Raw genomic sequence first — 27,218 nt, 5'->3', positions numbered from 1 at the left:
TACGCATTTGACTGCGTAATAATATACTCTGCCTTTGTTATTCTGTAGTTTTTTTGGTAGCTATAATATATGGCAACACCCATGGTGTCAATTTTTCCCTATTAGTCAATATCTTAATTCGAGGTGCCAACAATATTGAATAAAAGGGAGACCGCCAACATGAAGCTTTATTAGCTCAGTTGGTAGAGCGCCGGCACGTTAATCCGGAGGTCCTTGGTTCAAGACCCGCTCACGCTAACTTGTCTTTGTTTAAAGGCAGTGGACACTATTGGTAATTGTCAAAGACTAGCCTTCACAGTTGGTGTATCTCAACATATGCATAAAATAACAAACCTGTGAAAATTTGAGCTCAATCGGTCATCGAACTTGCGAGATAATAATGAAAGAAAAAAACACCCTTGTCACACGAAGTTCTGTGCGTTTAGATGGTTGATTTCGTGACCTCAAGTTCTAAACTTGAGGTCTCGAAATCAAAATCGTGGAAAAATACTTCTTTCTCGAAAACTATGGCACTTCAGAGGGAGACGTTTCTCAAAATGTTTTATACCATCAACCTCTCCCCATTACTCGTCACCAAGAAAGGTTTTATGCCAATAATTATTTTGAGTAATTACCAATAGTGTCCACTGCCTTTAAACTAAAAAAAATATTTAAAACACACCCAGTTAGTTTCCCTTGTAATTTATTGGTTTCAGACTCTTTCACAATACAACAAAGTCGCTTCAAAAAATAAACAATAACATGATTTTACAGAAATGAGTGGTCTCTACAGGATTGAACCTACCGTCTTATTGTTCCTGATGTCTTCGACTGACTTAGTGTGGATGGTGCCTTTACTACCCATCACCTCGTTGTTATCTGTCTTTATAGCAGGAGTCAACCTACTGTCTGCTCCAGTGATGTACACCTGTGCCCTTCTCATAGCACTACGGACTTTGTTCTTGACCTCTTCAGTCCGGAGGGTGACGCCGAAGATATCCTCGTGGTAACGGTTCTGATCCTGTGATTAACGAGCAGGGATATTAACATCACAATAGAGTACAATTTTTAAGAAACACTTGGCTGACAATATTAACAGATTTTAAGCCCCGACAGTGTTCGAAAATATAAACCTGTTTTCCGTATTCACAAACTTCTTACATTCACAAGTTCTTTGCAGAAGGAGAAGTTAAGTTCTTCCTAGGGATTAGTTGAATTCTTCCAAAGTTAAACATTGACATCGTTTCATCAGCTCCAAAGACCCGTTGGCATTTAGGACGGCCAGTTGCAATAAAAAAGAACCAGTGGCAAAGGACGCTTGTAGAAAAAGGCTGCTCATATTAAATGATTAAAAATGCCACTTTTCACGCAGAAAGAGAAGAGATGTACAGGAAAAAGATAGTGTAACAAGTTTTTAAGCCATAATTTTGCTAAAACATTGCTCAGCAGAGGAACAAGAGTTACATGCAGGTTCTGGGCCAGACAACAACTCTTAGGTGAGCGCCAAAATGAAAAGTACAGGAAAAAATACAGGGGAAGAAAATCTATTCACAATTCTTTTGGTCAGTGATAGATTGTAAATAAATTGTAAATAAGTTGGAACGTGATACAAGAGGATGTTTCCAAAGTCAAGTACAGCAAAACTATGGGTCAAGGTGGCAGAGTAACTTTTTTCTTTCTCTTACCCTCAAAGAAATGACGTAACTCTTTGCCTGTTCTGGTGTCATATTTCCTTGTTCGGAGACAATCATCTCAATAGTATTACACACATCCGCTGCCATGGAGACGTCACCACAAACATAAAAATGGCCACCTTTTTCGTTGATACATTTGAACATGTGTTTACCTCTCTCCTTCAGAATATGTTGGACGTATTTCTAAGTAATGATAAAACAAATTAAAGCCAATTTAATAGCGGTTTTGTAGTTTATTGGTTGTCTGCTGTGCAGGCCCTAAATGAATCCCGGAGCAACTCTCTTGATGTGTTAGATTTAAATTCACTCAGACTAATCAGTTGAAACGAGTAACAACTGCAGATGATTTTGTCGCTAGTTTCTATTAGATAGCCTTGCTCGCAGTCGAATGATTTATTCCAAAAAGACCGTCCGTATACACTGTGCGTAATGTGTGTAATCACATCGCACGACGACACGACGCCCTTGCATGCGAAGGCCGTCAGGCGTGTCGGCCTGACGGCATCTGCATAACTTAGAAGTCTCCCGGATTCAAAAAAATAAATACCCTACGGCAGTAGAATAGCATATAGCAAGACGAGTACTCAAAAAGAACATTCTCTACCCAGCAAGTATATATACACATGGATTTACCACAACCCAACATAGGCCTAGTTCTGATAATTTTTACAAAGTGTTGTAGCGTACCTTGGGTTTCCCTTGTTCCCTTGACAATGCAGTCAACACCTCACTCAGGGCACCTTCTGATGCAGCCTCTGCCGTTTCCACTCTGTACAGATCATCCAAGGTGGACTTCCTGCAGCCAAATACTAACGTCATATCACCGAAGTTGTTTCTCCCGAGGTCCTTAGCCATGCGCATGTCTATTTGCCGCTGTTGCCAGAAGCTTCGGAATGGAGCAATACCTGTGCCCGGACCAACCATTATGATGGGCTCTGGACGCTGTTCTGGTAGATGGAAGTTAGGGGCACTGGAACACAGAACAATAATCTCAAATCAATGAAGGAGATCGGCCATTTTAATGTGTTTTCGAACCGTATCTCTTCAGTGTTTGTCACGGATTCAAAACAGGATCAGCGTGATGCCAAATGTAGGTTTAGATTAGATTAATTATCAGACTTTACAGATAGTTATAACAACAAATTTGTTTTTCTTTGATCTCGATTGTTAAAAAGTAAGTATAAGATCGGTATGGCAAATGTAATTGTAGATTAATATCAGACTGTTTTGACTTTGATCTCGATTGTTAAAGCCATTGGACCCTTTTGGTAAACAGTATTGTCCAAGGCCCACGCCTCGTGTATCACAACTTATCCGCACGTTTCGCCGTGTCATGACATGTGTTTAATATAAATCCGTAATTCTCGATATCGAGAATTGATATTGTTTTACATTTTCTCAAAAAGTAAAGCATGTCATGGAATAATATTTAAAGGGAAGTCTTTCACCCTTACCTTCTGTTAAACCCTGTAAGTTATTTGTAAATCTGTGAACTTTTTTTCTTTCTTCCTGTACCGAAAGGGTCCAATGGCTTTAAAGACAAAGCACAACTTACGCTCGAATGAAAGCAGGGATATCTGTTTGCATCTTGATATTGTTGAGCCAGGACGAGCAGACACCATGATGCAGTGGACCTTCACCACCTGACACGAGAAGAATACAAAAACATTTGGTAATAGCTTATATCAATGTAGTTGCAAAGTAAATATTTGCCAATAAAAACAGGAATAATCATGGTTACACATTTTGTTCGTGTCCATCTTATGAACAACGGGTTGAAAACCACCGATGTATCAATTATCTCAACGTTATTATGTATAAATTTTAATTGTTAAAACAATCACTGTGTCAATGGTGAATAAAAAGTGTTTAAATTTGTCGCACAAGCTCTGCAAGACTAACATCTGTAAATGGGTACCTGTGAGGGCAGAGATGGTTCTTGTATTAATTGATTAAGCTTAATAGTGCATAATTATTTGTTGCACTTGTATACTATACTCCCAGGGAGCTGAGTCGGTTTAAGGAACGACCAGTGACCAGTGGTAATAACGTTGGGAGCGCTTTAAGATGTCATTATGGTGTGGGCTTAAAAAAAACCAGATTATTGTTACTACTATTACGCCTATAAAGAATTACTCAATGTATATGTTGATTATTTGGTGTCTGTTTTAGCTGTAGGCCCTATAGACGATGTGACCTATGTTTACATTCAAACCGCCCTCTGTTGAAACAACACTGTATACGTCATGTTTCGCCGGTCAAAAAGACACGTAGTCATGGTAAGATTGCATACACTTTCTAGCTGGCTGCCAAAACACAAAGGTTTTGCCCGGCGGTATGCGCGCGAATCACGTCAGAGGTCACATCGTCTATAAAAACATATAATTTGTTTTGTTTACCTTTGGTGCGGTAATTGACAACAGCCACCGTAGCGTGGATCTCACCAGGGTACATTTTGGTACTGGAGCTGATGGAATAGAAGCGAGGCTTGAGGAGTGGTAATTCCGTCATCAGGAACGCAGCAGGAGGCTTAGCAGAGGAGAACTCCTCCAATACTTCAGCAAGGTTCGGGCTCAGGTCAAACTTCCATTCCTCGTAGCTTCGAGTGTCCTGAAAACACCAAACGCATTATAAATTGTATTAGTTAGGAGCTGGTATTCGGTAGAGTGGATCACAATATGCAGCGCCACCAAGAGTTCAGATATTGAGATGTACTTTTCAAAGGATGGTATAGCCTGGACATCTGGCCTTTAGCCTACGTCAATAATGTCCGTAGCTACATTTGACCTCGTATTAATTTCATATGGAGATTCGCTGTTAAATCATACATACAATTATATGTACATAAAATATATACAACAATGCACGCTGCTGCATGCAGACGACCGAAAGTGCAGATGCCAAACATCACCCAGGACCAATCAAAACTAAAATATAAAGGTTTACCTCACATCACGTTTATCCAATGAAATCATTGTATTCAATGAAATCACTGGTACTGTAAAACCAATAGGCCCAATTGTTTTTATCCTTGCGAATAAAGACAGGGGACCAGTCTAAGGAGAATGTTGATGTAGACAATGCAACACGCACAGATTAAGTTTTGCAGCAAACTATATCGAGGGCTAGCTTCTTAAGAGTGTAGGCCCTACGTAATTTTCCTGACACTTAATAGTTTAGCCTAATAAGTCTTGGTTGGCCAGTGGAGTTGGGAAAACAGTTTGAGAATAAATGGCAAAAAAGTCACAAATGGTGGAAGTTCCTTACTTTACTCAACAAGTCCAAGGTCCTCTTCTGTTTATCATCGGTTGCCATGCCAGCAAGTTGACGCAAAAAGTTGGGCGATGGTGGCATTGTTATATCCAGGTATCGCTCCAGGGCGACTCGCAGTGAGCACAGTGGAAGACGATCGGTTGGTATCCAAGCCTTCATCACGCCTTGAAAAAGAAAAAAAGAAAAAAATCCTTCAGATTGTTTAAAGTTGTTATGTTTTTATGTAATTGTTGACGAGACCCGCTTTCCGCTACCGGATTCAAACTTGCCTCCCATCAGTTCAGCAGAGGGGTTTCGAATCCCCTTTCTATGATTTTTCACCAGCAGAACTCTTGAAGTCACAAATTGCTTATAACACATTTTGATGCAAGGGAAATGAAACTTTTGTCAGTCATACATGAACAAAATGTGTAGTTGATTTTTGGAAAAGAATTAACCTTTTTTTTAGGTTTATTACTAATTAGGTGTTACTCGCACTATCAATTCAATACAAGCCATAACCTTGATGATTTATATCTTCACAGATACCTGGACTCAGATAATTCTTTGCGTGCATGTTGGTTCAAAGGCGACAGGTTTTAGAATTAGAATACCAAACTTTTCATGAATGAAAATTAAAACAACAAGCAAAGACCTTTTTTGTTTAATAGCTTACACGGCTGGAGCCTAACTTACCGAGAGGCGTCTGTTTGACGTGCATAAACTCCACTTTGATGACAGCATCTGGTGACTTCTCCTTTAGATCAACTCGTTTGATTATTCTGTTCACCAATTCAACCTCGTTCCCAGGGCAGATTGCCACGTGATCGCCTGGCTCATAGAGAAGTTCAGATGCACCTTGGGTGTCCATGTGTATGAGGATGGTTGAACGACTGAAACGTGGGAAAGTTAACTTATATAAGCAGGAGTTTTCGTGTCTTTAAGGATTGCATCATTAGTTTTACTTATTGTGAATTCAAAAGGTGATAAAATTAAATAAAGACAAAAGACAAGAATAAGCCTTTTTGAGATATGGCGGACACAATGCTACATACACTATTGGGTTTAGGTAAATTTGTGTGTATACACCCAAACTTAACACTGTGCACTCCTATTGCGTCTGCATACCTCAAAAAGGCTAATGAAGACTTCCGACTGTGTATTGGATACTATAGCCAACAATTAATTTGTTTTGAACAATAATTAAACAAAATAATGAACGATTCTTTATTCCAAATATAAATATGCTCGTACAGAGCAAAATGCCCTTTACATTACAAGTAAACAAACATTTCTTTCAAAAAACGCAACAAAACACACTTTGATTTGCGCTTATAAGCCACTGGCATTTAAACAGTAATAAAAAGCAGTTTTAGTTGAAAGAGACTAGCTAATAAGTCTTCGACCATTAAAAAGTGAGCTTAAAGAGACCACCTTACGTCTTAGAACATGTGGAAAGTGATAGTTTGGAGTCCTACTAATCACTCATTTAGATTCTTGCGAGAACTTGAACCACTTTCAGTTAAAAAGTTGTTAAAACACTCTCCTACTATACCCACCTCGATTCAGCTGACTGCAGATTCTTCCTGGTGAGCAAGGGGCAGGGAAACACTTTCTTCCCATGGAGTTTGGACAGTCCTTCACACATCTCCACGGCTGGGTGAGAGTCCTCCAATGTTTCACGGAATTTATCGGCCGTCCAGGACTGCTCGTTCTCCATAAGGGACGCATTGGCTTCGGTCATGTCTATACCCTCACCAACACAGAAGGTATCACACGCTTGCTGCAAAGATAACATTGTAGAAAATGGGTACACGTCATAACTCTTGCTAAAAGAACCTGAGAATTGGTTTTGCTAGCAAAAAAATTGCTGGCCGTGTAAGCACTTTATGTAATCCACCGTTACATAAACTGAAAAACCTGTAGAAGTTCGAGACAGATCGGCCATCTGGGTCACGAGAGAATATTTTGTTAGCTCCACGTCCTATATAATACCTGTAACACAACTTCCTTCAGTATGTTTACATTTTGATGTTATATGCCTTTTGATTAATTTGATTTTTTTTTTATAGGCAAAATATGATCATTTCGAATTATGTTGTTGGCTCAACAGCACTGGAAAAACAATAACAAATCAGTGGAGGAAATTGCATCAAACTGTTTTCATTATGCGATAAATTATGAAAAAATACTTATTCTTGAGGCGGAAAAACCCACAATTACAAGATGTTGATGATTAAAATCCCCTTAGATTAAATTCAAGATATTGTGCTCGAATGCCCGATCCTGTCAATAATTCCGGATGAGGATCAGCGATTACCACGATGATCCCTATCTCCTACACGTCAAACAACTCACCTTGAAGACTTCTTGAGCCCATCTACGGTAAGACTCTTCCTGTCCACTCAGCTCATCACCTTCACCCATCGTCATAATCCTCTCCCCTCCAAGGTTACCCATTAGGGTGTCCATGGCACGGGCGTAGGCGCAGAAATTGGGGTAAGCCGTGGAACCCAGTCCAAACACTGCAAATCTGAAATACAAAGTGCACAGAATTGTATGTGTGGGTGGGCTTAAGGGAGCGCCCTTGTGGGGTCCTTTGCATAATTGAACAATGGACCCCAAAAGGGAATTCTTTGTTCAACCTGGACCCCACAAGGTTGTGTGTGAGTGTTTTATTAATTTTATGACACATCATTTGAACGTAGACTTTGCCCGCATGAGGGACAAAAGTAGTGTCGGTTGAGGACCGAAGGAAGGCAAGGTTCTTATGAACATCGTATTTAAAGTTTATACGGTTGGATGATGACCTTTCATTCCATTTTATTTCATTGATTTTGGTTGTTTGGAGTCAAAGGACTCTCAGAAAAGTTATTTTAATCACACTAGCCAAGAACCAAATGGTGATAGGAGAGGGTAGGAAGTTTCAGTTTTAGATGTGGGAGGAAAATCCCTGGAAATATTATTCCAGATAATATTAGTACGATCTTCATATTATTACGATCTTCATATAAAAAACGACAGTCACACGAACTACAAAACAAACTATTACGTCACTAATCTGCAAACCTACCTAACATTAGCTAGTACACCAGAGCTGTCATCCAAATTGGAGGCTCCAGCTGTACGCTGACTTGGCGTAGAGGGCGCTGCGAAGTATTTGTCAAAGCGAAGAGCTCGACTAAAAAATACGGAAAAGACAAATTAAACCACGTCAATGAAAAGTTCTGGTGGATAAGACCATGAACGTGCTATTTAAATATTTTGTCCAAATAATCAGTTTTTTTTACAATGAATCACGGAGCAATTTGACATGACGATTCCAAGTTCGTCTTCACAGAAACTGCTCCGTTCACATTTTAAAGGAAGCTTGATGGAGTTTTTTGTTGACATGAACGGTTAGTGATATTTTATGACCATAAGATGCCTTTCAATGTTTTTCTCAGCGCGCAGCTGAAATGCATGCATTGTATACATATTCTTCAACAACGACTGTCTTTTTTGACAATGACTTGTACGTGACAAACTCTTGGTGGCGCTTTATATTATGAATGCATGTTAATGTATAAGTCTTCGGAAAAGGCTCAAATCGGCACTGTTTAAAAAAAATAATTACCTCTCGGGTTGGTCGTCGCTAGAATCGCGGGCAAGGTCCATCAGGTATCGACCAAACTCCTGAATGAAAAAAGGTCACGGGAAATAATTAACTCCTCTGTTTCGTAGAACAAAACATAGTCCAATAAACAAGTTAAATTTTGAAATTAATTGATTCAGAAGTGGAATAGCTTACCTCGCCATTCTCTGGTGCATCGCCATTACCGAACGTACTGGTAACAATCAAGAGTAAAGTCTCATGTTCGAGATGCACAACATCGTATTCCTCCATACACATGACCTACAATGGGTTCAGAAAACACATATTTAGTCTGTGTCAATAAGCCATTTGCGAGTTAGATTTGATTGAAGTCTGACACAATGACTTGCTTGATCATATATTTAACGCTTGATTGAAGTGTTCAGTTGGTACGTCATATGTTGCAAGTCAAGCTTTTGCGGTGAAAACACATTTTATACAAATAAAGAATTAAAGCGAATGGCACAATGGAACCAGGGTTTGCTCATCTGGAGGTCGCTGTTCAAAAGCTTGTCCCGAATCAAAGCAACTTTTTGTTTAGTTTGATGAATTAAAGGAACACGTTGCCTTGTATCGGTCGAGTTGGTCTTTGAAAGGAGTTTTGTGACCGTTTGTTATAAAATGCATGTGGTCAGAAAGATGATGTAAAAGGAGAATACAATGATCTACACAAATATGCCTCGAAATTGCGTGGTTTTCTTTTTACCTCGTCCAATACCACGGTCGGCCATTTATGGGAGTCAACAATTAAGTAACAAGTTGTTACTAAGTAGCAAGTCACTGTACCAGACTTTAATAATAGTTTTTATTATGAAAATAAAGGCTCGTAAGAATATTACGAATATACTTGCTTACCTTTGCATCGAAGGCGTGTTTGAAGATTTCGCAGAGTGACTTGGCATATTTTTCTGAGCGTCCGGTCTCTGTGGCGTAGAGGATAGTGGCTTTGAAACGCTTTGCCAGGGCTTTGCCCATCAGCTTTGCCGAAAACTTTACAGCCCTGGAACAAATAGAAAGTGTAAATATAAGTTACAAGTTTTTGGGCAACAGCTCTCATTGGTTTAGAATAGTTTACATCCCATTCACAGGAACCAGATCTGGTGTTGTCACCAGTAGAGTAAGGGTTCTATATCCGGTCATGACACTAAATTTTGCCAATGGGCAAGGCAAAACCATTATTTTCTTCGTAAACAATTATGAAAGGTAGTTCATTCTGCTTTAAAGGCAGTGGACACTATTGATAATTACTCAAAATAATCATTGGCACAAAATCTTCCTTGGTAACGAGTAATGGGGAGAGGTTGATGGTATAAAACACTGTGAGAGTCAGCTCCCTCTGAAGTGACATAGTTTAGGAAAAATAAGTAATTTTCCACGAATATTTCGAAACCTCAAGTTTAGAACTTAAGATCTCGAAATCAAGCATCTGAAAGCACACAACTTCGTGATGACAAGGGTGTCTTTTTTCTTTCATAGTTATCTCGCAACTCCGACGACCGATCGAGCTCAAATTTTCACAGGTTTGGTATTTTATGCATATGTTGAGATACACCTAGTGAGAAGACTGGTCTTTGACAATTACCAATAGTGTACACTGTCTTTAACACCCAGGCTCCTAGTGGACGAAACCCATGCCTAAATTTTTACGGGACTGTGAAGGGGTTGACAAAGTTTCTGTCACATGAGAACGTAGCAACGCTCAATGTTGGCAATCGAGTGTGGACAACAGCCCAAATCGGTAAAGTGTAGCCGTAAAGTTAAAGTGGCCGTCAGGCCTTGCGATACAAGGGCGATATCTCGTAAAAACAAGAACACAAGACATTATGCTATAATGTGAAGACCCTGGTCACGTGGTATGGATGTATCGTCGATCTCACATTCATTTCGCAGTCAAATTCTACGTACGCGTTTACATTAAAAACATTATTATTTGGATGTACATGTACTGTATAAAATACACACATGTTGTATCCAATGATATCGCTGGTTCTGTAAAGCCGATACCTGTCTTGACAGGGCGACCAGTCTAGCTACAATATATATAAGTGTTCGTAGTAAGTACAGGGGACAAGACCAGCTACGTAATAGATGAGTGTACGTACTTAGCTACTTCCTTAAAGGTGCGTCTTCGTCTACGAGTCTGCTGTGAGGTGGATGAGTCCGTTTTGTTCCGCCATACATGATTAACCCATGGTGGATCCTAGTTGGTTAAAATTAACATACATAATGAATATTCATGTAATTTTCAATGCCTTTTGCTATAACAACTACACACAATGCAATTCATTTTGCGTGTTTAAAAACATTTAAATTAAATAAAAACTTAGTTAACCCCATGTACACAATTCCTAACCTTTAAATAATTTATAGAATAAAACTAATTACAAAAGTGTTTAAAACATAAAATATTGTCTCTTATATTTTTCAAACTTCTGGTCAATGAGGGTTTCACTCATCCATAGACACAACAAAGAACTGTGTTGTTAAATTGACACCATGGAGAGAATCAAAATTAACATATAGGGAGATAAAACATACAAGATGTAATTGTTTTGGGAGAAATAAGTGTTATTTTAACATCCTGTGGGATTTTGATTTTCTTTTTTGGGGGTTATAAATGACAACACCCATGGTATAAACATGATACTCTTAATAATAATAATAATAATAAGACATTTGTAAAGCGCCTATATGCAAAAGACTCTAAGCGCATGATCACTGATGTCTTACTTGATACTCATAAGACGGCTTGAGCTGATAGTTTAACATCTCCTGATGATACACGGGGGTGATACTCCCCGAAATAGGCGGGACAACCCACACCCAATCAGCTGGGCATCCACCGCGCAGGCGCTGTTCGTTCTCCATGTGCTTCAAGAATGATTCTGCTGCCGAATGGTGATCGGTAATGGTCACATTTTTTTTCTGAAAAATGAATTGAGAGTAAGTTGTTAATTTGATTGTTGTACAGTGGGTATGAGTTGAGCGAGACTGTTTTGTATAAATGTTTTACCAATCAATGAATCGTGAAAGTTATAATTCCTGCACTGGTTGTTATGGAACATTTATCGCTTGAAGTTCTTAACATACATTTGAAAACTGATAATTATTAATTGTTCTTCTAAACGCAAAAGAAAAAGTAATACATTTCGTCATATTTTGGCTGGAGACACAAGAATAAGATAATTTTTTGTAATACGTTTGAACAACAATTGAAGGAAAGTTTTCTTTTATAACGGTGTTTGGTAAGTAAATTGCTGATTAAAAAAATTGAAACCGTTTCCAAACTTAAAGGCGCCGGACATCTTTGGTAATTGTCAAAGACCAGTCTTCTCCCTCGGTGTATTTCAACATATGTAAAAAATAACATAGCTGTGAACATTTGAACTCAATTGGTCGTCCACGGTTGCAAGATATTAATGGAAGAGAAGCCACCCTTGTCATTACACGAAGTTGTGTACTTTCAGATGCTTGATTTCAAGATCTCAAAATCGAATTCTGAGGTCTCGAAATCAAATTCAAATATCTAGGCGAAAATTACTCCTTTCTCTAAAGCTACTTTAACTACTTTACTTCAGAGGGAGCCGTTTCTCACAATGTTTTATACTATCAACCTCTCCCCATATACTCGTTACGAAGTAAGTTTTTATGCCAACAGTTATTTTGAGTAATTACCAATAGTGTCCACTGCCTTTTAAGCAAATTTATAAAGAAATCGAAATGGCATTTGTGCAGGATTCGGGTTCCAATGGTGTCAGGTTTTTACCTGGTAACTGTAGATAACAGCTACGTTAGCTTCAACGAGTGCTCTGTCCTTCCATAGCGAAGCGTTGCTGTTGGTATCCAGACCCATTTTCCTGCCAATTTCCTTTGAAATGTACAAACAAAAATAATGAAAATATAGAAACAATACTTTCTTGTTGATGGCAGTCTAGGTTTCAATATTATTTTCAAAGAATACAGGAAGAGCAAATTTCTAATTTGAACTATACATGAACGCTATTTTTGCATTTTGGGTTGACATTAATGAATTTTTTTTTTCTTTTTTATCTGGTGACAAAACAAATTTTAACCTTATCTCTCAAGTTTACAGGCAGAATCGAGTTAGTACTCGTTCCCACCGGCAGAATGCCGTTTTGTTCCATTCCAACACTCTATTCTCTGACCAACAAAGGTATTATTGGAATAAAAGATAAGGGATCGACCTCCGTGAGAACGAGGATTAACCATAATGGGTCTATGTGGACGCGGTTGCTTAAATAATGCCCGTTTTTTACGGCCTTGTGTATTAAAAAATATATACAAGGTATATAGGTACTATTATTTTCGGGTAAGCATGCGTTTCAAAATTTGCGATTATAATAAAGAGCGCCACCAAGTGTTTGTTTGGATTAATATTAATGCCGCTGTGCATTATATTAACAATTTTACAGAAAACGCGTACCGATGTGGATAACGACTGGCCTGAACATTTGACGTTTTATTTCAAGGCTTATGAATAACGCCAGAAATCTGCATTTTAGTCCACGTCCTTGATCACCTTTGACCACGTATTTTTCACGTGGTCCCGGAGATTCGCAGTTAAGTATGACGTCCAAATGTATACATATCCTGTGCAGATAAAGAGGGGACCAGTCACTGTAACGACAATCAATTTGTTTTTACAATGTCGACTGCCTTTCTTTGAATATGACCCTGCCAAACTCTTGGTGGCGCACTATATTTGAATAGCCGGTACGTTAACTCAAAATTCATCAGGAAAGACTTTACCTCCAGATAATTCAATCTGTTTGGATCGCAAATGTCTCGAGCACCAATCTCAGTGACCATGTACCACCCATTGAACGGGCAGGCTATGAATTCCAGACCCCCTAAGTCGAGCATCATTGACGAAACGGCGGGAAGTGCATACCACTTTATACCAAGCTCAGCAAACCAGTCATACCTGCAGATAGACAAAATATAATTGCAAAATTCTTATGAACACGTCACGATCAACTCCGTATGCTTCCTCTGCAATTTTATAATAGCGGGTGCAAAGTTCTTTACCCTGTGTTATAAAATTTGCATAATGACCCTGTCAGTGTAACAGCCAATTTTTCAAAAACCACCATCGCCTCTTGATTTTGGAGAAACCTAAGACCTTTTTCTGATCTACACATCTTCACTTTCATTATGATCTTATCCCGGATAAAATATATCGAATGCAAACGTGTTTTACAAGTGTAAATAATTGATAATTTACCAAGTCAGTTACACTTAAAGTTTTTTATTTTACATCTAAAATAAAAAGGGGATCGCCTGGCTGCTGCTTCCCAGGTTGTGTCTAAAACTTGGACGTGATCCTTGGCTACACGGCAGTTAACAGTTGTATGGGTTCAATACTGGGATCACCGTGGTCAAGTGGTAAACTGCAGGACTTGCAATTACAAGTTTGTGGGTTCGAATCCCCCAGCTAACCGCTGGTTTCACAATGACTAGAATAAATATTGTCGTCTAGTTAATGAATCACAATTTCTTGATTTGTGTAATTCATAATCATATACGTTCAAACCAAATTTTTGTGAGAGAGATTGGCTGTTGCCAGCTTGGTGTTTAATCCCTTTGTTGGAGTTTGCCGAGTTCCCTTGATGGGAAGATCATTCAAACAAACAACAAACACCCGGACAATATGTTGACAGTTTAGGGAGACCGTCAACACGGGGCCAGAGCGAATAGTTAGTAGAGCGCCGGCATGTTATTCCGGAGATTCTTGGTTCAAATCCCGCTCAAGTTAAATTTGTCTTTTTTAAGCCCCAAATCAAATATGAACCAAGAGAATATTCAAAAAGGAAACCCACAGTCTTTTTCAATTAATCAAAGTCAGTTCACGAACCGGCTGCCCAACAGGCGTTTAACTGCAAGAGATCCATGACTGCATTATTATAACATTGCGGAGGAGGTCTAGATTCCGCCGCAGATAACGTGTTGATTCGCACTGATCAGTTTTACGATATCGTCGCCTTACAACGCGGCCGCGCTGATAGCTGCACTTTCTCTATTAATTGCCGAAGTTGTAGGCATTAAAGGAAGAGTGGCGATATTTCTACTCAGAATACGCCTCCACAATTTAAGAGCTGCTTCAACTGATCCAGACCCATAGATTGTGCGTAAAAGTTTTAAAAATAAATGTGCAGACGCCGACAAGACACATTTCAATATAAATAGATGTACCACTTTGATGGTTGTATTATGTTTTGATTTTTAGTGATGTTAAACAGACATAAAAAACTGAAGAGCGACACCATAAATATGGTCTAGAATACTTTATTATAAAATAACAGAGGTACATTGCCAGCCAACTGAAATAAATTAAACCGCGAGAGCCGATAGATGTTGACGGCACCACGCCCAAGACCCGTCTGCCCCGAATAATGGCAAGCTGATCTATTTATAGTCATATGACTCGATTTCCTTATTCATTGAAAACATTTTAAGTGAAATTCAGCAAAGTTTACGACTTGACATTTTCGTTCAAGCAGGTCTTTAAGTTGAGAACAGTCATTGCTTACGTAATAGTCGCTCAAACTGTCAGCCTAGCAAACCTAATGAGGGGTGCAGTAAAAGAATTTAAAACGCTTCACACAATGTACCACAACAGTTGCATGCGGAAATCCTTTCATTCCATGCGTTTCATCTAACCGATGAAACATTCGTTCGCTGCATGACAAACTAAAGTCCATTATAGAAATGTGTATTATACACATTTTTGACAAAACGCTGAAAGGGGGAAAGAAGAAAATGGTTGGAGAAATTTGAAAAAAATAGTGTTCACTTTAATAAAGGCACTGTACACGTTTGATATTTGTCATAAACATAAAATAACAAGCCTGCGAAATTTTGGGCTCAATTGGTCATCGAAGTTACGAGAAAAAGATGAAAGAAAAACACCCTCGTTGGACGAATTCGTGTGCTTTCAGATAGGAATAAAAGCTTTCTAGCTCGGAGTCTTTTGTTATTTTAGTGAGAAGTTACCTCTTTCTCAAAAACTACGTTACTTCAGAGGGAGTCGTTTCCGACAATGTTTTATACTATCAACAGCTCTGATCGTTACCAAGTCAGTTTTTAAGTTAATATTTGTTTGAGTAATTACCAAACTTGTACCTTCCCTTTAAGATAATGTTCACTAAAGTTGCACTTTACATGATTCGATGGCACCATATTACACATCAGTACTTTTCAGCAGCATGGCTCGATGAAATAGGCAATTGAGTCAATGGATTTTCTGAGACACATAATTATTAACGCAAGGAAACTTTAACACAATGTAAAATGAACGTTATGAAATGTCTACGCCCGCCGGATTGTACAGCTGGCAAGGTGATTCCTCTAGGTTATGCAAGCTATATAAATTTGCGTAATAGTCAATGGGAAATTTTGTCAATGGCAGTGGTAGTACATTGTCTGGGCTGTTATTGAAATTCCCACCCATTCATATTTTTGCGAGCTTCTGGTCCAATTTACATAGGATGAAGTGTTCTCTATCAGATAACACTTGACTAATACCGCTGTGGCTTGCACACATCTTCAGTCAATACAATATAACATCGCAAATTCAATAGGCAATCACACACACAGTAATTGCAAACATATTCTGGTTTTAGTCATGTTGATTTTGTTGGTATTAAAACTGCTTATGCTGCTGTGGTTTTTTTAATTAACTGTTCGTGCTGCATGCGTTTACAACCACTCGAGCCAAGCTGGGTAAATTAAGATGGCAGCGCCATCAAATTGATCAAATTGGCCAAAAGCTTCCCCCTCCACCAAACTCAGCTAACACGAACCGGAAAAAATCTCCTAATGCACCACTCACGTGAGAATTTTTGGCGGGAGTTGCTATGGTAACAGCACAAACCGAAATTAATGGTCGGCTGCCAGGGGCTGTCTGTGCCAGAAAGGACGACCGGTTCGTAAATATATGATTTACAAAATTGTTTTAGTTTTAACCAACTCTTCCGTCAAGTTGTCAGTAAGTAAACGCTATCTTTCAACGTCTACCCTAGCAACGAATTGGGCTGCAGTCTGTATACAGATTGATGTCTGCCCAAGCATTTCGGATCCGAGGCATAAAACGTTAGGAGACATTTGTATTTGCCAATGGGTGTACAGTGTTGACCTCCATAAAGTACCTTTATAAACGTGGCGCTTGCAGACCGTCACTGTTTGCAAGAAAAGCCTCCTATATCCAAACGCTTGATTGAGATTCACATTTTTATTGTGTTTGGATTAATGTCCATGTTATTACTAAAACCCTGCTACTAGTCACTGCCAGTGACTGCTAGCAAAATCACATTTGGTTTATATGTGACTCTTCGTGAAAACGGTGACGCGTGTACTTACTTGGGGTGGGACATCTCGACCTCCAGGACCAGTCCAGGTGGGATATTGAATAACTCGGGATCCTCGCCGTTTGCTTGGAGCACAAGTGGGAGGACATCAAACGATCCCTGCTTGGCTGGTTGCCATCCCATCTTCATACACACCTTTGTATAAGTCAAACAACACATACAATTACATAAACACTTTATATTTTCTTCTATTTCAATGAGAGGAGATGGTCAGGTTTGCGTAGTGGTATATTTCCTCGCCTCCCGCCTCTAAAGGCCCGGTCCCACTGCAGCGATAACGAGAACGGTCACGAGAACGATAACGATAACGATAACGACGCGAAGAGAACGCATTCTATTGGTTGAACGAGCGTGTGCGTGCTCTGCGTGGAGCAATACAACCAATACAATGCGTTCTCTTTGCGTCGTGATCGTTATCGTTTTCGTTATCGCTACAGTATGACTCGGCCTTAAGACCCAGGTTCGAACCACGCCAGGGGGCCGTGGATGTATAAGCCTCGTCACACTGGGCAACCTTTACAGGCAACTTGGAGGCAAACAACTGCACGGAATGCACAAGGAGCACTTTCGCAGCACAAGGGACACTATGTACAGGATAATGCACCAGGTGCGCGCCATTCGTATCCCACGTATGGTACTTTAAAGCCATTGGACACTCTCTGAACCGAACAAAAAGTTCACAGATTTACAAATAACTTACATGGCTTACAGAAGGTAATGGTAAAAGACTTCCCTTGAAATATTAATCCATGAAAAGCTTTACTTTTTGAAATAACACTAAAACAATTATCAATTCTCGATATCGAGAAAAACGGATTTATTTTAAACACATGTCATGACAGAGCGAAACGTGTGGAAACAAACGGTGGGTTTTCCCGTTATTTTCTCCCGACTCCGATGACCGATTGTGCATAAATTTTCACAGGTTTGCTATTTTATATATAAGTTGTGATACACGAAGTGTGGGCCTTTGGACAATACTGTTTACCGATGTTGTGCGATTGCTTTAGATGACTGTTAGTAGCTCTAACTTTTGTCAAAAACATGGTCAATTACGTCATTTACTTTAGTCCTTTTCTGTATTATTTTGCACGACTTGCGCGATATGGGAACAGTTTGACCCGTTTGCACAGTAGGTGAACTGTACCCATCACGCCATTCATGCAAAATAATGGAGCGATTTAACAATAGCATGATGGCACAGGTATGGGTTAATGTATCTGTAACTCATTATCCCTAAGAAAATAGTGAGAAAACTGAAATAATAGCGAATTTTCTTATTGGAGATTGGCTGTAACTGGTTGCCTGTAAATTGTCCCATGTGGCTTATAACCCCAAGCCCGGGCTAGGCATGGTTTATAAGCTTCAGTAGGTTGACTTTACCTCTGTGAATTCCACCCCGGCCGGGTCACCAATGATAGAGCCATCTGGTTGCTTGTAACCTGCATACCCAATCAGCTGACCATTCCATACTCGAAAGTCATGCAGACCGTCCGTGCGATGCGGAAATATCGTGATAGCAGATCTGTAAAGGAAGAACAGGGAGTACAAGCTCACAGTTCACCCGTGACATTTGGGACGCTTGGTGGCAGCAGACTTACAAGGTAAAATCCATTGTACTCGGTAATGTGCGCATGCTTAGAACTAAAGAGAACAATGAACATTAACTTGGTATGTCTGCTGCCACCCAGCGTTCCAAAATCTCCCATTCGTTTAGAAAGGTTCTCGTGACAGCTTATGAAACTGGGCCGTGGTTTGGATCAGGGTCTTTTCTTTTACTTACCCTCAAATAGAACTAAAGAACTACGTTAACAATGGAAATTTACCTGGTAAAGTCTGCTGCCACCTTGCGTCCTAAAGTCTCACATTGAGATAACTTTAAATGTACTTATACCTTTCTTTTTCCATCCTCTATTTTTTATCGAAAACAAAACTCATCTAATCCTAAAAGTACCACATCATGGAACCAGTTTGAGTCAAAACAATGTCATGTTGGGATTTTTGTCACAGAATAGATAACAATTGTGCATAATTTCGATTGTGTCGTTCGATATATGCATCACTGATTTGGTGTATATGCTACTTCTTTCTACCGATTGTTTCAGACGGAATTACCTATGTTGTGTACAAGAGGACTGGTATTAAGAAAGAATTAACTTTGAATAGTAAACTTGCGGGTACAACCATGTGTAAATCCCTTTTGGGGAGTGTTGGTGGCTCGGAGGAGAGCCGGTTTGGTCTTAAAGTTTTCAAACTTCGCGTTTATCGCTCAGTGAGCGTTTTTTTCATATTTATTTCGGCATCGATGCAATGCAAAATTTGTAATCAGTTTTTCACTATTCTCTCGTGACCCAGATGGCCGATCTATCTCAAACTTCTACAGGTTTGTCAGTTTATGTATATGATGGATTACATAAAGTGCTTACACTGCCAGCAACTGTTTTGTTAGCAAAAACCAATTCTGTTATGTTCAATGGATTTACCTGAGGTTGCCTTTGTTTGTTGCGTAACTCATATGATTGCAGATGGCATCAAACATCTGATGGGCACTGCTTGTGTTGCGTGCATCAAAAACCTGCAATGCAAATGGACAATAGTATGTATCATATCTGTGCTTTGGTTCTGGGTTGCAATCAAACCTTTAATTTTCACATTATGACGTCACTTGATTACGGTGCCCTAACGTCGAGTTCAACAGGAGGTTGCTCATTGGCTCATTTCTTGGGCACTGCGCATACAATTTGTGGAAATTTCATTGCTTCATCACCGCATGTAAATACGTAATATGGCGAAGTCAGTGCTCAATGTCTACTCCAATACTTACACTCTTTTTCCATTTCAAAGTTTCAAACGCATAGGCGTACTATGTGTGGCTTTGAATAAGACATGAATATCTCGGCCCCTTTTTACACATTCAGCCCGTATGGCTTTACATCTTATATCTTTTACTTGCTTTTCTAAAAATGTCATTTTTTTTCCGAGTAAGACTGTCTTGCCAGAAGAGCCGCGCTGTCAACAAGTACTCAGGCTATGTGCCACGCACAACTCTCAACCAGAGATGAATTCTCCTTCACCTCGGTGAGGGCGCTTTATCAGCTTGTGACTTCATATGCAAGGCTGGAAATACGGTGGCTGTATAAACTCAAGAGGTAAACTTTGGAACGCTAGGTGGCGGCAGACTTACTAGGTAAAAATGTCCATTGTTTACGTAGTTCTGAGCACGCGCACATTACCGAGAACAATGGATTTTACCTGGTAAGTCTGCTGCCACCAAGCGGCCCGAAAGTCCCCTATTATACTTGAAACATTATCCTACTCATTATTAAAGTTTGTTTGTACCTGAAGTTTTGTCCATTGTATTCTGCCTATACAGCGTGGCGCATTTCTCCATGCGGTTTTGGCGCCCAAGATGAGTTCCGTCTCCGTCAGGTCGTAGGTGCCCTTCTTCTCAATGGATTCGACCACGGCTTGTAATCGCTTTTTGTGGGCGGGCGTGTCCACTCTGATTCAAAATAAAAACACAAAATCATAATTATTCTGTATTTTGAAAACTTTGAATTCCTAAGAAGTGTTTCTATCTTCCTACAAGCAGTGGGCGTGGTTTAAGAAAGATGGCATACAGAGGGCTTAGACACTTGTCATTCTAAAGTTTCATTTTCTTTTTCGAAATGAAGTCTAAATTAGGTTGTGGCAGACTAAAAAGAAGATTGTAACACGAGGATGGTTTGTAGATACGTGGCTTTAAAAGGATTGCTCTTTTTAGATAATGATTTGGTTCGCTTTTTGTCAAGCTCTTTGCTGCTTATTTGCATATCTACAAACTCCTCTTTTTCGTCATTCTTGCACTTCTGAAAATTGTAATGTAATGATTTACAAAAAAGCCAAAATGAATAAATAAATAATGAATCAATGTGTTTTGTTAAAGGGAGGGTACGCGTTTGGTAATTACTCAAAACAATTATTAACTTAAAAACTGACTTGGTAACGAGCATTGGAGAGCTGTTGGTAGTATAAAACATTGTGAGAAACGGCTCCCTCTGTAGTAACGTAGAGTTTGAGAAAGAGGTAATTTCTCACTAAAATAATGAAAGACTTTTAGCTAGAAGTCTTTTATTCGTACTTGAAAGCACACAAATTCGTCCAACAAGGGTGTTTTTTCTCTCATCATTTTCTCGCAACTTCGATTTAGCTCAAATTTTCACAGGCTTGTTATTTTATGCTTATGTTGGGGCTTCACCAAGTGAGAAGACCGGTCTTTGACAATTACCAAACGTGTACCTCCCTTTAAAGGGGCGTGGTTTCTTGTGTACCTCTTTATGTGGGTGTAATACTGGTTGATGAAATCCGTGGCCTGTTCTAAGACGATCTCCTTGGGGCGGGGTCCTGGCTTCCTTGGAGGAAACATGATGGATCCCATACACCGACTTTCTGAACATTGTAACGGCTGCAAAACGAAACAAGGGGAGGTAACAACATTACATCATTTATAGGAAGCTTTAGCTGCTGTATACTAAACAAATATGAGGAAAAACATCTTCCGATTCTAGAACCTGCACACAATTAACTCTTTAAAGGGTTCGGGTACTTTTTCAAAATGTCCACAGATTTACATTAAACTTACAGGGGTTGAAGATAATGATAGTGGAAAGCTTCCCTTCAAAATATTACTAACTAAGGTTGTGTAGTTTTTGAGAAATGAGTAAAACAAGTCACAAAATAATTTTCGTCTCATGAGACCAAAATTATTTTAGCATGTAAAACCCCCTTAACCATTTATGAAAACCATAGCATAACTGGTTAATGCGTTTTTACATGCTTAAACTGAGACGAAAATTATTACTTTTACTCATTTCTCAAAAACTATAGCACTTTAGTAAGTAAAATTTCAAGGGAAGCTTTCTACTATCATTAGCTTCAAACTGTGTAAGTTTAATGTAAATCTGAGGACATTGTGTTTTTTGTTAGGAAAAAGTTCATAGACCCTTTAAAGGCAGAGGACACTATTGGTAATTACTCAAAATAATTATTAGCATAAAAACTTACTTGGTAACGAGTAATGGGGAGCTGTTGATAGTATAAAACATTGTGAGAAACGGCTCCCTCTGAAGTGACGTAGTTTCCGAGAAAGAAGTAATTTTTCACGAATTTGATTTTGTGACCCCAGAATTAGATTTTGAGGTCTCGAAATCTAGCATCTAAAAGCACACTTCTTCGTGAGACAAGGGTGTTTTTTCTTGCATTATTATCTCGCAACTTCGACGACCATTTGAGCTGAAATTTTCGCAGGTTTGTTATTTTATGCATATGTTGAGATACACCAAGTGAGAAGACTGGTTTTTGACAATTACCAATAGTGTCCAGTGTCTTTAAAGGGAAGGTATACTTTTGGTAATAAAAACCTTAAAATTGATCTATCAACAAATCCGTAAATGTTTTGTAATTGAAGAATTTTTAAATACGAACTACCCTTAGATCATCTGACTGCTGTTATAGCTATTTTGGTTCACAGAACTTGGGGAAGCACTGATCATGTGCGATACACACATCGGTGTATGGGTAAAACCAAATTATTAAAAATTCACCAGCTATGTAATAACATAAACAACTCATTGTTTCTCAAGCGAAACTCAAGAACAACACCTGCCATGATTAAGCAATTCATTTTTTTTAATTTACAGACAAAAATAACCCACACAGATAATATTCAGAACTTCGTTAAAATAGTTTTATAATAATTTATTTTCAGTTGCCAAGATAAAACAACAGTATGACCGATTCATGGCTACATCGCCATTGAAATACGGGAAAAGGATCTCGTCAAAAAAAGCAAAAGAACACTCAGGTTTCCCCGTTGACAGAACTGAAGCAGCTTTCATTGAACTAAGGTTTCAGTTTAGGCGACCGGGTAAGGGGGAAAATAAAAACAGTTTGCGTCAGTATTCGCCGATGGGGCCGGATGGGGGCAAATAGAAACCGTCTAATGTGAGATTGATTGCACCGGTATTCTTCTTCTCTTCGCGGGGGGGGGGGGGGGGTAGCAGGTTACCTGAAAGAGTTCTGAATATACGAAACAAATCTCATGCATATCCAATTTTTTTTGGAAACATTGTCTTTCACGTTAATTGCGTTAGTTTGTTAAAGAAACATAACAGCACAATCAAGGACTTGTCCAAGTTTATTTGGTTATTTAATACTTTATTATTTTCAGAAACATTACATGGGACTAGAAAGTACTGGCTGAAAACAAAACTTTGATACTGATTCTTTTCCTTCGGTAAGTGCTTAAATTTGTTTTAAAAAAACCCAGCACACTCGAATGCTCGCAAGACTTGTTCAAGTCTATTGGGTTACAAAGTACTTCATTATTTCTAGAAAAATTGTATGGGATTAGAAAGTACTACGATTGGTAGCCGAGAACGAAACTTTAAAACTAATTCTTGTCAGAAATAGGGATGCAGGGTTATCCTTTTTAAAATATTCGTTAATTGTCAAAAACATAGTGATAAAAATGATATTTTTCTTGGTCATTTCAAGCCGCATTGTAACAAGGCTTGGGGTCGCTGACGGTCATATTCGGACCTGCAATAAAGATTCATGGGTTTGATAGAATCAGTTAAAAAATTAAAACAAAATGTATAGATTTGTCACAGTGCTTGCTTGACCGAGATGCATTTTTAAGGTGTTCAAATTGTATAACCAAAGACATATTGATGGAGATGTTTGTGTTTAAGTGTTGGCTTTGCTATTTATTTATTTATTTATATTTTTCGTCTTGTTTAACCAGTGTATCCCCATTAGTTGTCAATGAACTATTCTCCATTGGACCCTGGAAGTTCACTTTAAATACTGACTATCATTACCAGGTTAACTAAAGTAAGACTAGGCCTAAAACAAATTTCATAAATAACAATGATTTTCAACGGGAAGAACACATAATGTTAGTGAGTCCATTTGGGTAAATCTATCAAAGTCTATTAGGTGATTTCTTAAGGTTACCTCAAACACTTCGAGACGTGCTTTTACGACCATTCTAACAATTTACGAGTGTGTTCCGGTGCAGTCCTTGTTTAATTAATTCCCATAAAAAAATGAATAATTTTGACGAAACTTTGTGGTAATTATTCGTACTATGTGCTCATTTTAAGCTTATAAGTGTACAGAAGTGTAGGAACCTCATTCATGGTTCATTAGTTTCATTGAATATTGATGAGTTTTTGCTCCTATTGGCGAGTCCAAGTCATTTCTTTTTAATCATGACAGAAGATAAAAACACAAGGGCTGGAATTCGTCTGACGCAGACAACGTTTTCAACAGGACTTTTTGGCGCCAAAAGCCACCATGATGTAGGTCAACCGTGAAGTCGGTAGTTTGAAGGTGGCCAGGGGGCGGTGAACGAGTACACCCTGGGTACGAGGAAGGTACGAGCGTGTTGACCCCGGGGGTCGATCAAACATAACCCTTTAGTCCTACGAGCTATTTGGCTGAAATTACAGCGCCAAGGCAAACAGTGACTTTATGGGGAGTGTGTTTCGCGGTGGTGCCGTTGGCAGCGAGACGTTTCGTGACATTCGAGTCGATGTAAATATTTAAGATTTCTAAAGTGGTGTGGAAGTTGTGGCAAGAGATGGTTCAAAGTTTCCACTTACATAGAAACTTGAATCTTTAGAAGATTGTTGAAAAACCCATGTTTTTGCAGAGAAAATTAATTTATTTCCGTTCTTTATTCCTCTAACCCCATATCACTTTGATATGAAACTAGGTTTCTCAACATCTTCTTAAAGGAACACGTTGCCTTGGATCGGTCGAGTTGGTCATTGAAAAGCGTTTGTTATAATATGCATATGGGTAGAAAGATGCTGTAAAAGTAGAATACAATGATCCACACAAACATGCCTCGAAATTGCACGGTTTTCCTTTTACCTCGTCGGCTAACACGGTCGGCCATTTATGGGAGTCAAATTTTTGACTTCCATAAATGGCCGACCGTGTTCGTTCGCACAGTAAAAGGAAAACCACGCAATTTCGAGGCAAACTTGTGTGGATCATTGTATTCTACTTTTAAATTATCTTTCCAACCATATGCATTTTATAACAAACGGTTACAAACGCTTTTTTATAGACCAACTCGTCCGATCCAAGGCAACGTGTTCCTTTGACCAAATTTATTTGAGCAAGTCTTTTATATCTTCACAACTTTTTGAAGGGAATGTATGTGTTTGTTAATCACTCTTTAAATTATTGGCAATTAAAACGTACTTTGTTAGAAGTACAGTATAGTATTCGATAGTATACAGCAATTTTTGAGAATAATTGAATTGTCGCAAGATATAAAGAAAAATCGATAGTCTAAGAAGCACTTTTGTCAGAAACGCATCTCTCAGATTATGTATTTCAATTTCAGGCAGAATAATCCGCAATGGGAGACTTTGGGACGCTAGGTAGCAGCAAACTTACCAGGTAAAATCCATTGGCGCACGCTCAGAAGTACGTAAACAATGGAAATTTACCTGGTAAGTCTGCTGCCACCTAGCGTCCCAAAGTCTCCCATTGGGGATTATTCTTCCTGTGTGGACAAAACTGCTCCGGACATTCGGCAATATCTATACAAACCTACAACATTTTGAAATTAATATCTGACAGGTTAGTTTTATAAATAATATAATAATATACTATCGAAGTCTTATATAGCGCACGTATCTACCAAACAAGGTACTCAAGGAGCTGAGTGTATACAAACTTTCAGAAAAATAGGTTATTGCAGTGATGAATTCTGAGACCCAATTATGTAGCACCTTACAAGGGTTTGCAAGGTGCTACGGCGCATACAGCAGCCACAGCCAGGAACACCGGGGTGAACCCTTCTCTTTTCGATAAGTGCACTGGGTTCTTTTACATGCGTTACATAACACATGGGACCAATTGATATACTGTTATTACAATCGAAAGGTGAACAAACTAAAGCATTATGTTCCCTTTAAGTATTGGACCCTACGACTGAAACTTTTGTATACAAAAAATCCCAATTTATGTTAAGTCCAGTGATTTTAAAACGTTAAAATAACCATCGTTTTGAAAAGGAAATTACAAAAGTTTATATATAATTCTATTTAATAACCAAATCTGAATTGATTCTAAGCCCTAAATGAAACATAAAACGAACTCTTTGTTGTTGCCTGACATAAATCCAAGCATTCCTTTTAGAAAACAAAAAGTCATAGGACTTATTACACTTTGAAACATGATGCCACTATAGAAAAGAAACCCGGAAGTCATTCTTAAAGAAAGCTTCAAACAGTTTCTCTTTTCTCACGTAAAGCTCTCAAAATATCAATGAAGCGGTTTATATTATCGTCTACATTCAACAGGCATTAGAATGACAATACCTTGCCTAAGAAAACGGTTTAAAGGCAGTGGACACCATTGGTAAATACTCAAAATAATGTTTTGCTTATAACTCTACTTGGTAGAGCTGTTGATGGTATAAAACATTGTGAGAAACGGCTCCATCCGAAGTAACGTAGTTTTTTAAAAAGAGGTAATTTCTCACTGAAATAATACACCACTTCAGCTGAAGCCTTTTATTATATGCATCTGAAAGCACACACAGAAGCAACAGGGGTGTTTTTTATTTCACTATTTTCTTGCAAATTCGATGACCATTGGAGCCCAATTTTTCACAGGTGTGTTATTTTATGTATAAGTTGGGATACACCAAGTGAGAATACTGGGCCCAATTTCATGGCTCTGCTTACCGTAAGCACATAATCGGCGCTTACGGAGGCAGGGAATTCTGTGCTTACGCCAAGCGTATTTCACGGGCTAGCGGCGAATTTTGGCATTTGCGCGTGCGTACTTCACATTACTAGGTATTCTACGCTTACAAGGCTAGCGCAGAAATTCGGCGCTTGCACGTAAGCGGGGAATCGTGTTCGTAAGCGCAGAATTCGGCGGTAAGCAGAGCCATGAAATTGGGCCCTGGTCTTTGACAATCCAGTGCCTTTAAAAGCTTCAACTGTGCTTTATCACCTTTCATATACAAACCGATTGGGTAACGGTGTTGATTCTATACAATGCCACAAGATCGCAACCCCTTGAATCGGATTTCGGTTATGTCGACTTTCTCGGGTTTCGAACCTAAATAGGTTTGCATGGAGTCGTCGTGGTTGGCTGTTTAGCATCCTTTTAAGGACAGGAAGTGATCGTTTATATAGACCCAATATTCATATATATTTAGCTCTTTAACATAATTGGAGAAAGAGAGTTTTTTTCGAC

At 38.9% G+C, this 27,218-nt stretch overlaps 1 protein-coding gene across 2 annotated transcripts in view; it reads right to left on the bottom strand.

The window, feature by feature from the left end:
* LOC139937966 (nitric oxide synthase-like protein) overlaps window positions 1–27,218 on the bottom strand; it is a 145,347-nt gene that overhangs the window by 10,383 nt on the left and 107,746 nt on the right. For both annotated transcript variants that reach the window (XM_071933279.1, XM_071933280.1), the window contains exons 5-26: window positions 21,257–21,390; window positions 20,286–20,448; window positions 19,430–19,521; window positions 18,330–18,471; window positions 16,939–17,081; window positions 13,330–13,504; window positions 12,326–12,427; window positions 11,290–11,484; window positions 10,662–10,759; window positions 9,415–9,559; window positions 8,716–8,820; window positions 8,542–8,600; window positions 7,999–8,106; window positions 7,284–7,458; window positions 6,485–6,708; window positions 5,622–5,818; window positions 4,941–5,110; window positions 4,073–4,283; window positions 3,229–3,316; window positions 2,361–2,643; window positions 1,665–1,856; window positions 785–1,000 (exon numbers count right to left, since the gene is read on the bottom strand). In XM_071933279.1, coding sequence (XP_071789380.1) covers window positions 785–1,000; window positions 1,665–1,856; window positions 2,361–2,643; window positions 3,229–3,316; window positions 4,073–4,283; window positions 4,941–5,110; window positions 5,622–5,818; window positions 6,485–6,708; window positions 7,284–7,458; window positions 7,999–8,106; window positions 8,542–8,600; window positions 8,716–8,820; window positions 9,415–9,559; window positions 10,662–10,759; window positions 11,290–11,484; window positions 12,326–12,427; window positions 13,330–13,504; window positions 16,939–17,081; window positions 18,330–18,471; window positions 19,430–19,521; window positions 20,286–20,448; window positions 21,257–21,390 — 3,417 coding nt within the window. The remainder of the gene's footprint in view (window positions 1–784; window positions 1,001–1,664; window positions 1,857–2,360; window positions 2,644–3,228; window positions 3,317–4,072; window positions 4,284–4,940; window positions 5,111–5,621; window positions 5,819–6,484; window positions 6,709–7,283; window positions 7,459–7,998; window positions 8,107–8,541; window positions 8,601–8,715; window positions 8,821–9,414; window positions 9,560–10,661; window positions 10,760–11,289; window positions 11,485–12,325; window positions 12,428–13,329; window positions 13,505–16,938; window positions 17,082–18,329; window positions 18,472–19,429; window positions 19,522–20,285; window positions 20,449–21,256; window positions 21,391–27,218) is intronic.

The sequence above is a fragment of the Asterias amurensis genome, chromosome 6 (assembly GCF_032118995.1).
Source record: "Asterias amurensis chromosome 6, ASM3211899v1".
Taxonomy (NCBI): Eukaryota; Metazoa; Echinodermata; class Asteroidea; order Forcipulatida; family Asteriidae; genus Asterias; species Asterias amurensis.
Note: the sequence above shows the minus strand (reverse complement) of the source record. Positions and strands in the feature narration are given on the sequence as shown.